At 39.4% G+C, this 14,664-nt stretch overlaps 1 protein-coding gene across 3 annotated transcripts in view; it reads left to right on the plus strand.

Annotated features, from left to right (window-relative positions):
• Positions 1-14,664, plus strand: part of EMCN (endomucin) — a 119,337-nt gene that overhangs the window by 69,745 nt on the left and 34,928 nt on the right. For all 3 annotated transcript variants that reach the window (XM_046656385.1, XM_046656384.1, XM_046656386.1), the window contains 5 exons: positions 1,201-1,260; positions 2,988-3,083; positions 7,065-7,089; positions 8,227-8,288; positions 13,851-13,924. In XM_046656385.1, coding sequence (XP_046512341.1) covers positions 1,201-1,260; positions 2,988-3,083; positions 7,065-7,089; positions 8,227-8,288; positions 13,851-13,885 — 278 coding nt within the window. In that variant the 3' untranslated portion in view covers positions 13,886-13,924. The remainder of the gene's footprint in view (positions 1-1,200; positions 1,261-2,987; positions 3,084-7,064; positions 7,090-8,226; positions 8,289-13,850; positions 13,925-14,664) is intronic.

Raw genomic sequence — 14,664 nt, forward strand, 5'->3', positions numbered from 1 at the left:
CAAGAGAAACAAAAGAAAAAATGAACAAATGGGAATACATCAAATTAAAAAGCTTCTGCACAGCAAAGGAAACCATCAACAAAACGAAAAGACAACCTAACAATTGGGAGAAGATATTTGCAAACCGTATATCAGATAAGGGGTTACTATCCAAAATATACAAAGGACTCATGCAGCTCAACAAGAGAAAAACCAACAACACAATTAGAAAATGGGCAAACGATCTGAACAGAGATTTCTCCAAAGAAGATATATGGATGGCCAAAAGGCATATGAAAACATGCTCAACATCATTAGCTATCAGGGAAATGCAAATCAAAACTACAATGAGGTATCACCTCACTCTGGTCAGAATGGCTATAATTAACAAGACAGGAAACAACAAATGTTGGAGAGGGTATGGAGAGAAAGGAACCCTTGTTCACTGCTTGTGGGAGTGTAAACTGGTGCAGCCACTATGGAATGCAGTATGGGGTATCCTCAGAAAATTAGGGATAGATCTATCATATGATCCAGCTATCCCACCGCTGGGTATTTATCCAAAGAACTTGAAAATGCAAAGGCATAAAGATACTTGCGCCCCTATGTTCATTGCAGCATTATACACAATAACCAAGATATGGAAGCAACCTAGGTGTCCATCAAGGGACGAATGGATAAAGAAGATGTGGTATTTATACACCATGGACTACTACTCAGCCATAAGAAATGATGAAATCTGGCCATTTGTGACAACAGGGATGGACCTTGAGGGTATTATGCTCAGTGAAATAAGTCAGAGGGAGAAAGTCAAATACCATATGATCTCACTCATAAGTAGAAGATAAAAACAATGACAAACAAACACATAGCATTGGAGATTGGATTGGTGGTTACCATAGGGGAAAGGGAAGGGGGAGGGCAAAAGGGGTGATGAGGCTCACATGTGAGAGGATGGACTATAATTAGTTTTTGGGTGGTGAACGTGATGTAATCTACACAGAATTCGAAATATATTATGATGTACATCCGAAAATAAATAAATTGAAAAAAAAATAGAAAAAGAAGGAAACAGAGTTCTTCGAGAAGGAGTGGTGTTTCCACCTGAAGCATCATGCCTGTAGATCGCAGAGGCTTACTCACATGGAGGTTGGGGGTGGGGGAGGATTGTGAAGATTGGCACACATTAACCAAAAGTGACATTTTTTTTCTTTCTTGAAGAAACAGGCACTGAAAATGCAAAAAATGCAAGCTCCTCTTCAACTAACCCCTCTTATTCCAGTGAGTAATAGACATATCTTCATTCCTGGCAGTAGATACGCAGAATATTTGAATGTGACCAATAAGGGACAGAATTGGATTATAAACAGACTATTATCAACTTTACTAAATCTGCAATCCCATTAGAATCCTATCTAAGTGCCGCCTGCTTTGAGAATTTCCTACTATTGAGTCTGGTTTTAAGGAACACATTTTGGGATTTTTTTCTTAGCTTAGTGCTGAGCAATTGCCACCGAGCTTCAAGGTGAATTTGTGAGACTAGTCTTAGATAAGCCAAAGTGCACAGGCAGAGATCTCTATAAAAATGAATTGTTAACCTTTATAGAAGTTTATCTTAATGGGGAAAATGGCCCTTTAGAGGTCGGCCTGGTGGTGTAGTGATTAAGTTTGTGCTCTTCACTTTGGCTGTCTAGGGTTTGCTGGCTCAGATCCTGGGGGCAGACCTATGCAACGGTCATCAAGCCACACTGTGGCAGCATCCCACACACAAAATAGAGGAAGATGGGCACAGATGTTAGCTCAGTGGCAATCTTCCTCAATCAAAAAGAGGAAGATGGGCAACAGATGTTAGCTCAGGGCCAATCTTCCTCACCAAGAAAAAAAAGGGGGGGCGCTTTTAAGACATTCCGTTTTAGCAAAAACATATATATGTCGTGTAACATATATGTGTATGCTATGACTGAATAGAGAAAATTCATTAATTTCCATAGAAATTAAGAATAAGATGAATATACGTGAAGCTGGGGTGATAAAAGATTATCTTAGGTTTAGATAAAGTCATTCCATTCAATAAGGCAGCTTTGCATTTGTTGACCTGCTGACTCATGGTATCTTCATTTTGGGAGGTAATTAGTTCACTCAAGGTCTAATGGGAAACAAATATTTAAGCATAACAGTGAGAGTGAAAACCACCCCACAAATTAATTGCCTCACTGTTCTCACCCCCGATGAATATGAGGAGCACATATGCAAGGAGATGAGGACACCTAACTGAACAGTAGCTAACCTCTGCTTCTCTAGTTGTATCCCTGTGACAGCTTCTTCCTTTCATCACTGTGGTTTGAACCTGGGAAATGGCTGTCAGAAGAGAAAGCAGATGCTAAAAACATAGCAAAACTCTCCTCTTAATAAAAACTGCAGCAACACCACTCCCCCAAACAGACATGCACACACACACGCACACATGCACATCTTTCTTGAGCCATGTTCATTTTTAGAAATCATATACACTGTAATATCCACTTATTATTGTGTGCCTTTTAGTTTTAAGATATTATTATGGGAAGATATCTGTGAGTTTTTAGAAAGCCAATGTTACAATGAGAGCAGTCCCAGTATGGGCTATCCATATATTTGTTTCCAGTAACTTCATTAGAACGTAGTAAAGAATACAATGTGTGAATGCGGGTCTCACTCAGGTCTGGAGGACATATTCTGCCTCTCCAGTCTCCCATCTCCTCACTCTTCCAGTTTCCAGCAAAGTGGGCAATTCTCTCTTAGGTTTGGAATTTTATTTCAGAAAGACTGCAAGACTGACATCCAGTGGATACGTCAGAAATGACAACTAGAGCAAAACCCATGAATCAGATCAATCTTCTTTGCCTAGAATATATATTTAATAGAATGATGTTCAAAGAAGAAAGGAAGCATGCACGCTTTTGCACAGTTAGTAAACTGTACTGTGAAATTCAGTGGCCACTCTAATTGACAATGTTTCCATCTTTTAGGTATTATTTTGCCGGTGGTTATTACTTTGATTGTAGTAACACTTTCAGTATTTGTTCTGGTGGGTTTATATCGAATGTGCTGGAAGACAGACCCAGGTAGGTAACAGTGTTTTGTTTCATTTTGTTTTCCTGAAAGGAGAATACACATGCTCAGTTTAAACTTGAATTTAAACGTTTAAGGAGAGAGAGGAATGATAGAAAGAAATAAAATCCCATATTGCTTGATTGCAGAAATAGAGGATAAGAGGCAGAGTAATCGATGGAATGCTCGTGAATGTAAGGAGTGGCGAGTCACTACTGCTGGCAGATATTATCAAATAGGAACGAATTATTTTTAATGAAATAGCCCCAGTTTTGTGGGTGATTTGGGGAATGTGGTAGTAAAGAAGGCATAAAAAGACATACTTTATCTATAGTGAAGATTTGTTCCATTTCCATGCAACAGAGAATAAAGCGAAGTCTTGCTAAGAATTTGGCTTAGGGGCCCTGGTCTCAGGAAGAGTGCTGTGTGGCTTCCTAGCCTCCTGGGAGGTGCAGCTTCCTCATGGGCAAGGTGCCCTCCATGACTGTGTGCTGCTAAGTGAACAGGCTCCTCAGGCTACAACGTGGTTGTAATTTTTAGTGGGATTTTAGTTTGAAAATTCTTTGTTATCCTTCTTAATCTCCCCAGTAACGTTTAACAGTCTTTCCTCTTTTCTTTAAAATGACACTGTTCTTTTTTACGTCCTCACTCTTTGTTTTCTTCTTTCTGCTCTTTCAATTTCTTCCCCCTCCCTCTTAAATATTTGTGGATCCAATAATTGCATTATATTTTTTATTCTTTTTTTAGGTAAACTTTTTATTTTAGAATAGATTTAGAGTCTCAGAAAAGTTGCTAAGATAGTTATGGGGAGTCTCCATATACCCATACCCTATTTCCTTTTTTATTAATAATCTTCTGTTAGTATGGTATATTTGTCACAATTAATTATGACATTGTAATGTAATGCATTATGTAATCACTATGTAAGAATACACTGTTACTAACTAAAGTCCCTACTTTATTCAGATTTCTTGCAGTCTTTACTCAGTCTTTTTTCCATTCCAGGAACTGGGGCTCTCTTTTTACTCAAAGCTTCATCTGATCCCCCTTCAACCCCCATGGGTCAGCAATCCCCTGTGTCATGTTGAACTTCAATCTCTCTTTTCATTCCAGAGCCCTGCTCTGGTTGTGTAATGGAGTGTCATGTGTCCACACCTGCATCCATGGTATTCTTTCCAGAATGTGCAGCCCACCACTTAGTATTTGTGCTGCACCTAATCTCCAACCTATCCATTAGGATGTAGCTCAAACACTAATTTAATGTATCTTTGTATAACACACCATCTGTTTAAGCAGAATGGAGTGTTCTAATTCTATAGAATCTTACAACATTATTCATCACGCTATAGTACGGTTACTTCTCTATGTGCCTGCTTCCCCTGCAAGATGGATGTCTTAGTCTACTGAGGGTGCTATAACAAAAATGCCATAGACCGGTGGCTTAAACGACAAACATTTATTTCTCACGGTTTTGGAGGCCGAGAAGTCCAATCAGGCTGCCGTCAGATTCAGTGTCTGATGAGGGCATTCTTCCTGGTTTATAGACAGCTGCCTTCTCTCTGTGTCTTCACATAGCAGAAGGGACAAGAGAGCTCTCTGGAGTCTCTTTTATAAGGGTACTAATCCCATTCATGAGGACTCTGCCTTCATGACCTAATTACCTTTCTAAGACCCAACATCCTAATACCATCGCATTGGGCATTAAGATTTGACATATGAATTTTAGAGGGACACAAATATTCAGTCCATAACATCAGATAGCCCCTCCAAGTCACAAACCACATATTGTTCACCGTGCATTGTGCATAATATATAGTACAGCCTTACTGTATACTTGCTGAGTTAAATTTTTAAATTTTCAGTAAGATGGAACCTTTCCTTTCCTCATTTTAATTCTAAATATTTCACTGACAGAACTCTATCTAAGTCAATATACTGTCAAAAAGTAAAAAGTCTTTGATAGATAAAATGTACACTATCCTTTGTTGCCGCGTGGACAGTGTCCCCCAGGATAACTAAGGAGGGCTGCTCCTGAGCCCACCTCTGACCACACACTGCACGACGGTGCAGGGAGAGTCAGCAGACAGAAACTGCAGTGTTCACTTGAGCTCTGGGTGGAAAATAAGAAGAAAACAAATCAATGTCTTTCCATTTGGGAGTTAGTGAATAAACTTCTTAATAATGTCTGAAATATGTTTCCTTACTTGGTTTCCAGATGGGAAATAGCATTTTTATAAATCAGTTTAATTTCTCTAAGTTTCTAAACCACCAATCCTATCTTTTATGGGAAATCAACCATCTAAGTTGAAGCCTGTGGGTGTTGAGTGTATAGGATAGGTAAAAAATGAGTGTGCTACATCTATTTGTAGAAATATCCCGTGCTGAAAAACCGCTCTGCATAAGAAGATTTGCAAATAAGTTCTTTGAAAAGTTGACATTTTCTATTAAAGAGGACTCTGTGGATGAATTGGATCATTCAAAAAAATGTATACTCCTACCATTAGAGAGTTATTTTGAAGACATACAGTACTTTAGAACCAAGTGCAGCAATTGTACAATTAGCCAAATCTATTTGATTATTGTTAATTTGGTTTTCCAAGCAGAATTTACAGCATTGTTGTCATTAAATTAGCACCATTAAATACGCTCAGTTAATCGCTCTTCAAGTATGTGGGTGAAACTTCATTAAGTTCAGAAAACAAGTGAGGCCATTTTGCTCCCTGGAAGACAACATGAACCAGAGATTGTGGTATGAAATTAAGTTTATCTGGATAATGTTGCCAGTAGTCTGAGCTTTAGCACAAATAAGAATGGCATATCTACAGAAAGTAGACTGTTGGTATGCATCTATCTGCTAATTAATCCATATTACAGTATTCTGAGGAAAAATATTAAAACAGGCATACAAAAAGTATCAATTTATTTTGAAACTGGGCCATGAGCATGATGAGTGGTATCGCACATAACACTTACAATGGGAATTTTAAAATACTGTTAGAACCCTACTCATGGTAGGTTAGATCTAGTTGGTGAGCAGCATTATGGTGCCACGAATTAAATCCTTGGGATTGAGAATCGTGATGGGATATCTTAAGCCAAGGTGACAGAAATAAAAGTAGCCAAAATATTAGTGGAAATTGAGGTCTTTATAAAACAACAACGGTCAAAGCCAGGAAAATTATATTCAAAGGGCATATCCCCATCACAAGAGCTAACTTAGAGATGAAAGGAAATCCATGAGACAGGAGCTGAGTAGCAGTGGAATAAAACCACAGCAAAATGAGGAACCAAGCAAGGGTGACCTTAAGTGATTACAGAAGATAGTTTGCCCAATAGGATTAGTTCAAGGTCTGAGTGCCAAATCTGCTCCTAAGAGGCCATCACTTGTGCAGAATGCATCATTCTGCATTCCCCCTCCAGACCCAAGTCGTTTTCTACCAGGACCTTGTGGAGCGGCCTGACAAAGCACACATAAGATGAGTTGCACTTAGTGGCCTCAGTAACGTTTTGCAGGGCACTTTTGAGAGGCTGAGTCAGTGGGCTCCAGATGCAGTTAAAGCAACAGCTGTGTCATAGCTCACCACAAACACAGTGACTGGCGTCTCCAGAAAGAGCAATGGATAAGAAAAGCCAAAATGCAATTCTCTGGTATAAAAAGGTAATTCAATACTCTGAGGAGAATTTTTTTCAGAAGTACTGAAATAAACTAAGACATTTTCTGGTAGCTGTGAGATATGCCATAATGAATAGTAGTTTCACATAGCAATATAAAACTATGATCTTAAAATTTGTCCAGAACTCAGTTCAGTGGAGCTGGCCTAGTTAGGACCACCCGGTGAATGTATGAACCACACCCAAGGAAATGGTTGATGGGTGGCGGGATAGAAAAAGTGAAAAATTGGCTTTAGAAACTTCTGCACAGAAAGTGGCAGGGGTCTCAGGTGTTTTGTAGCCAAGCTCCTCGCACCACTAATAACAATCCTCTCCTCTCGTAGGCGCGCCAGAAAATGGAAACGACCAGTAAGTAATGCCACATCGTCTTTTTCCTAGAAGCTCTGATCCTACCACTTATGTAGGAAAAGTATTGATCCTCTACCTGCACCTCTTTTTGGTTTGTTTTTAAAGAATTTGTGTAGAAAGCACTACATATGGGGTTCGGCTAACTGTCAGAGTGCTCTCTATTCAACAAATTCCAACCACTAAAAAAGAAGGTTGCTCTTAAGCTTGGATAAAGTGGTAAAATGGGAAATCAGAAGAGGAAATGCAAAGATGGAAGAATGAATATAACTATGAGGAAAAAAATCATAGAAAACACACCTAGAGTTTTAAAATAGTTTTCCCAGTGAAATTTTCTTTATCACAGTTAGGGAGAAAGCATGCCTGCACCTCAAGGCAGCTCTGAGTAGCTTTGCCTCACCAGTCGGTGGTTGTTCTGCTTTGACTTTATTAAAACAAATAAAGCAATTGTTACCAAACTAGCCAACTATTCCAATGAAGGTGCTGCAAAGCGATAAATTGTTTTAATGTCGAAAGAAAATTCCGTGGTTAAGTTTTCTTTGTTGACCTGAATTTGCAGTCTGCCTTTATGTTGGTGTTTTTGTATGTTTATCAGGTTATGAACTTTAGAAATAGTCTCCATAGATCACCGACCCTTCTTAATTAGAAATAGAGGCTCTTGACATGTTTGAGGAAAGGAATTGGGGTTTGAAACGGTTTAGAATCTGAGAAGGAATAGGTGGGAACTCTTGGTTAAAATAGACTGTTCGGACACTGTACTGCAGTCCCCAGGACATCATGAGAAGGAGCGTTCCTAGAACTCAGCATCAGCCCAAAAGGGCCGGAAACATTGCGGTGTCTTTCCCTTCAGACTCAGGACTGGAGACATGTGCAATATGGACCTTGTGACAAGTGTTTCACATGAGCCACCTTGATGTTTATCTGATGATCATCTCTGTAACAAAATGACAGAGATTTATTGGCTTGATTCCAGAAGCAGAGCATGCTTTAAAGCACATGTGTGTCTCTCTGCATGTGAAGAAACATAAAAATATATACGCATGTGTATCTTCTTTATTCTGTTTATATCACATTTACTTTCTTTCACAGACATTCACTGCTAATCACTGTGGTGCTAACAATGTGTTCTGTTCCAAATAGACCCCAGTCCGATAAAGAGAGTGTGAAGCTTCTCACTGTTAAGACAATTTCTCATGAGTCTGGTAAGCTCCCAGATTGTTGATTAGATGAAAAATGGTTATTTCCAAGTCTAACTTAGACTTTGTTCATGTGAAACATAACCAAAAATCATAGCTTCTTTAGAAATAGTCAATTAGTAACTCCAGTAAAGACTACATTCTCCTATGAAGGGAAGATGAGCACCAGAAATATCATTTTGGGTAAGACTCTTGACTATCTGGCTTTTAGAGGCTGCTTTTTTACAATGTATAGCTGTGTTCTAAAGAATGGGTGGTGGCTAGAGGCATTCTCTATTCCACAATAGTGGCAGAAAGAGCATTCAGTGTGCTACAGGGTTTTTTCATTGCCGTTTTGTTTCATTTTTGGTAATGGTTGTGTATAGCTTACTGGGACCAGGATTCATTAGTTAAAATGTAAATGATATTTTATATCATTTTGTATAATTTTAATTGAGCTTCCCAATGAGAACAAAACACAATTTCCTGTTAGTAAAATTTACATTTCTTTTTCCAATTTCTTAGGTTTTGATTTCATTTGATTTGAAATGTAGAAGTTTTTCAAAATATAGATAGGATTTGTATGAGTTATGTTTATGTCAAGAGAAATGAAAAATGAGATGCTGGATAGCTTTTAAAAATAAAAAAATCACAGATTATTTTCTTATTTTGAGTTGACCAAATATTTAAAACATTGATACCACAAAACAGATACATAAAAAGTAATCATTAGTTTTACAAAGCAATCTACGTGGCTCTAATTTAAATATCAAGTTACATTAATCCATTTACAATATTCAGTCTTCTTCAATTTTACCTGTACAAAATAGTCCCAGGAGACATACATTATGGAAAGTGAGAGCTGTAGCATGACAAACTACATTGTAAATACGTAGCAAGAAACAATTTTGTAAAACAGAAAGCTGTAAATAATGTTCGAATTCCAGAGCAAGATATCAAAGGCTGAATGTGTTCCCAATTTCAGGCAGGAAACTCTAACTAGAACCAACTACAACAGGCAAACAGAAGACTTGAAAAACGAGGGCACCCAAAATCTGCAGCCAGATGCCCAAGTGCTCCTTGAGCCGTCTTCATTCTCCTCTCTCTTCTACTCTTTGATGTACACATTTCCTTTACCCCACGCTGTTCTCTCTAAGGTAACCAGCTAAATATGGACAAAGGAGCCAATTTCACTCATAGGATAGCTGGAAACCACGCCCAGGTTCCCCCGGCTGTTCACTGGCCTTGGCTAAGTAGCCAAGCCTGTTCTACCAGGTCAGGAAGAAGGGCGAGCAAGCAGCCCACACATGAACTTGTCTTAACTAAGCTCCTGGAAGCCCCTGAGCGTGAGGGCACCGTTTGTCCAGGAGAGCTCTCAGAAGCTGCCCATAGCTGTAAGCAGGCGTCACAGCAGTTTCCTGAGCCCTCCCTTACTCCCCTGGGGATTGAACAAAGCACTCGGCAGGCTCTGGCTTGCCAAGCTGTGGGTGGCAAGCTAACCAGAAGCTGGAAGAAGCCTGTTTGTGGGAGCCGCTGGCTCTCCTTGTGAGGACGGGGCCAGGGTCAAGATTACCTGCTCTACCACCCACTCCCACCAGAGAAATGACAATTGACAGCAGAATCAATCGAGGCTTCCAGAGGGGAGAACCCCAGAGAACCTCATGTTTCCCTGGTTGCAAATTTAATATCTGATTCTTCTTTAACGCCTAAGGAAATTTCTGCGTAAACTGGTATCCCCCACCGTGGGAGTGACTGCAGTAACGAGTGGACCAGCCGGTGGTGGGACAGTTACGAAGACCCTTAACGCTCCAAGCTTGCTTTTCTTCACAAGTAGTTTTGCAGGTCACTAAGGAGGAAATATCATGGAAATAAAAAGATCTATTCTCTAGTACTTTTATTTCTGCCAGCCTCAATTTAGGAACCACATCTCTTAAGAAAATAACCTCTAAAGGTTAACCCAGCTGATTACCATAGAAAATATTTGGTGATAAGGCAAGACTGATATTGATGATTCAGAGTCGATTTCAATAGCCTAGAATTAATAATCTAAAACATACCAATCTCCAAATATTCTTTATATTACCATAATTTTAATAAAGTCTGTCTACCATTAATAAGACTTGATGGCTCCTGAAACACTCTCAAACAAATCTCTTCCCACTGTCTCTCAAAACTTGGTCAAATATGCTTTCTTTTTAAAGCCATGCTCACTACACTCAACAGAAGTTACATCATTACAATTATTTTCACTTAAATATCTCTTGCCCCATAGTGACATCTCTCCTAAATGTAACTGGAATAGAATCTGAAATGATTCGATTGGGTATAAGTTCACATTTTAGCCCAATTTTCCACTATCTCCTATATAAAAATTGTAGATAGTTTAAAAATACAGAACAGAACTTGATGGAACAAATATGTAACTACTCCCCACTCAGAATTGACGATGGTTTTATTTTATGTAATTTACTAGTGGCTTAAGAAATACCGTGTTCATTAATGTGCCTAAGTTGGTAACAAAATGAAATTTGAGCTTCAGTGGCCATAAGAATTCATTGGATTGGTCAGTACTTCAATTTATAAACTTTGGTCTTATATCTCAAAATACACTGTGCCATTTTAGAGGTCAATAAAATCATGTTTCCATGGAAACAGAGCTCTGTAGCAACCCACCTTTGGCGCATTGCCAGGGGATGCTAAATTTTCTGGGTTTCTAGAAGCTCCAATGAGCCCTGGTTATTATTCTAGTCATTTTCTCCTTATAAGACAATTCCTGGCCCCAAAGCCTCCCTCTCAGATCGGGCCGTGGTGCTCCATCCATCCACAGTGCCCCCTTCCTTTAATACTTTCTCTCTCAAGCAGGGTTCTTCTGCGGAAAATGGAGCCCATAAATATTTAACATTTGATTATTTAAATTAGGAGCTTTGTTTAATGTAAAAGAGAACGTCTATTAGGGTATGACAAGAATGTGTTTTCAGAAAACATTGCACCAAATGGAGCAAATCAGGGAGTCCTTTATGAGAACGTGTAAGATCCCACTCAGCTTCAGTACGAAATCTTGCCAAGTTAAACATCACCTTGATTGACTGCAAAATAGGCATGTGATGTGATGCATTTTAAACATGATTCCCATTTACATCACATCTCAGAAATTTAACATACATTATCTTTTCTTTTCTTTTCTTTTTTTTTTGGTGAGGAAGACTGGCCCTGACCTAACGTCTGTTGCCAATCTTTCTCCCTTTGCTTGAGAAAGATGGTCTCTGGACTAACATCCCTGTCAATCTTCCTTTACTTTGTATACGGGATGCTGCCACAGCATGGCCCAATGAGCAGTGTGTAGGTCCACACCCAGGATCTGAAATGGCAAACCCCAGGCTGCCAAAGCAGAGCGTGTGAACTTAACCACTACACCACTGGGCCGGCCCCATAGGTTATCACATTTTTAATATGTAAGGCTATAAGAATTATGAAGAAAGCTGCTTAAATTAAAAATACGTAACTTCACAGAAGAAAGAAAACACAGCATCATTCAGTTTAATTTCAAAGTATTCCTGGACTTTGAACCATTTGGAGGAAGAAAAAACAAATCTGAATTCATTATAGTATTCCTCTGCTTAGAACATTCTAAGTTTTCATTACCTAAGGTGAAGTTCAAACACTTTAGCTTGTCTACAAGGCCTTAAATTCACAGCCACTTTTTTGTTTATTTTTACAAATAAAGGTTCATTAACAGCAAGAAATGAACAAAAGTGTAAAAGTGAGCAAAAGATTCATAGATTTACAAAGCCGTACATGGATTAAGAGTCTGGCTTCTCAGCCCTTCTCTGCATTTCCACCAAGGCTTCCTTGTCTAGCCCAGGCTTTCCCTCCTCTTATCTTATTGTTAACTTGGCAAATTAACATGTATTACTACCTCGTAATATCTCTACATGGCTTAAACGGCCATTTTAATATTTGACCATATTATGCATAATGGAAAATAGAGAAAAATAGAGAATAGAAAACAATTAAAAATTACTCATGAAACACAACCTTGATACAATGACTATTGGCATTTGCGATATTTCCTTCCAGTTGCTTTTTTCTAGGTATGTATGTGTTTCATTTTCTTTTACTAAAATATCATTATTATAACTGCTATTGGAATTAAATTGTTACCGAATATTTCTCACATTTCCTATTCGCAATTAGACTTCGAAGGGAGATATTAGGAATTGTAATGATTTTCATATATTTGCTTTGCATGACGTCTGACAGACAGTAGGCGTTCAACAAATGTTTATTGTGTTTACTGCTCATTCCTGTTCTTCACAGCCGTGGATTCCAGGCGGTGCTGTATCTTTTGCAAAGTAAACAATAGTGAGCACAAGCGTGCACTGGGTGGGGGCTTTGAGGGTCACTGCCCACTCCCTGGCCCTTCTCGGAGCATAAGACCCAAGGAGCTCTTGAAGGAGGGTCCTGAATTTGTTCCCCCACAGGTCTCTGGCACTTTTTATTATTGCCATGACCATGCAGGTGACAGGTGACATCAATGGAGTCCCCAGATACAGCGTTTCCTAACTGGCAGATAAAATCTGGGGCAAAACGGTGACATTTGTTCTCAAAGCTGCATACTTTGAGCCATGTTGCTTTATACGCTGTGACCAATCCTGATGCTTGAACCTACCTGAAAGACACAGGTAATGTGAAACGTGGTAACCACAGATCCAAGGGCATGGAAGAGTGCTTGGGTCTCTCAGCTTCCCATCATCCTAGAGATATTCCTAATATCTCCCTTCGAAGTCTAATTGCGAATAGGAAATGTGAGAAATATTCGGTAACAATTTAATTCCAATAGCAGTTATAATAATGATATTTTAGTAAAAGAAAATGAAACACATACATACCTAGAAAAAAGCAACTGGAAGGAAATATCCCAAATGCCAATATTCATTGTATCCAGGTTGTGTTTCACGAGTAATTTTTAATTGTTTTCTATTCTCTATTTTTCTCTATTTTCCATTATGCATAATATGGTCAAATATTAAAATGGCCGTTTAAGCCATGTAGAGATATTACGAGGTAGTATACATGTTGATTTGCCAAGACGGAATAACACAGTTATTTTGAATAACGTCCCCTGTGCCGCTCTGTATGTCACCAAAGTGTTCATCTTGGTCTGTAAGTTCATTTTCACAAAACTCTCACTGAATTATTTAAACATAGGACCCTAGAATGTCTTCCTGATAAATTGGAATTTTATATATATGACATAGTTTTGCTTAGGCAGAGCCAGCTCATGGAACAAGCAAAAATAAACAACTCCTTCCCTAGCGTGTCTCTCTTGTTGTCACCTGCCAACTCACACCCCCTACCCCCGGGGAGTGAGTTAGCATTGCTCCTTTAGGGTGAAAACAGACTATGGCCAAAAAATGCTCATAAATCTTGGTGAACAATTTCCAGGCAATACCAAGAGGCAAATTATGGCTCTGGTGACATTCTTGCAGGGAAATTGGACTTTCCTTGAAAAACAAGAAACAGCCCAAGAAACTTTATTCAGCCTATTCACTCTGTGAGCTTGTAGATCAAAATGTATCTTGTTTTCAGGTGAGCACTGTGCACAAGGCAAAACCAAGAACTGACAGCTTGATGAATCCTCCCCACACCTGGGCAAGAAATATGTAAGTTTCCTAATTTCATTCACTGGGATACTCATTAGTATCTGTTTTATTAGCCTTCTGCAGCTCAGATTATTTTGAAAGACTTCTATAAGCTGAAAAGTTAATGGTTTGTGTCAGTGAAACCATCATCGTCTATTTTCCTATAAACAAACTCTAAGGGTTGCCAGAGAGATGAGTGTCTTGGGGTTTGTAGAAGATTCTTCCAGTTGCTCTGCCTCCCTCAGAAATGACACAGTTTCCTTTTTCTGCCTGTCAGTAATGTTTCCTTTGCCTGGGTCAGTGTCCACGCACTAACAGCGGCAGTTAGACAGCGCTCTGTCCCTAACGAAGGCTCACAGGACCCAAAATGACAGTGCTTGCGCATGTGCAGTTCACGGCAGGGAGAGGTTACAGTCTGACAGCCGCATTCAAGCGAGGATGTGCATAACAGCCAAAGGCTGGCCCAGGGCAAGGAGTCCAGAGAAGCCAGACGGGAGGTCCGCTTGTCCTGACACAGACGTATGCACCAGCATGCACTGTCTCTGGCTCCAGGAACCACAAATGTGTGCACAAAGCACCTCAAACAAGTTGACCCAAAATGTCGTCTCAGCTGGGCTTTCATACACCGTCCAATCACGTGGGCACTCTCTCTATACAGCCAACCGAGTGACAGAGCCCTCCCACTGTCTCAATCAGACCAGATGCAAATGATCAATCTTATCACCATAACTGTTAGTCAATAAATAATGGGAACCTCTTAA

Source organism: Equus quagga, chromosome 3, assembly GCF_021613505.1.
Source record: "Equus quagga isolate Etosha38 chromosome 3, UCLA_HA_Equagga_1.0, whole genome shotgun sequence".
In the NCBI taxonomy this organism is placed as follows: Eukaryota; Metazoa; Chordata; class Mammalia; order Perissodactyla; family Equidae; genus Equus; species Equus quagga.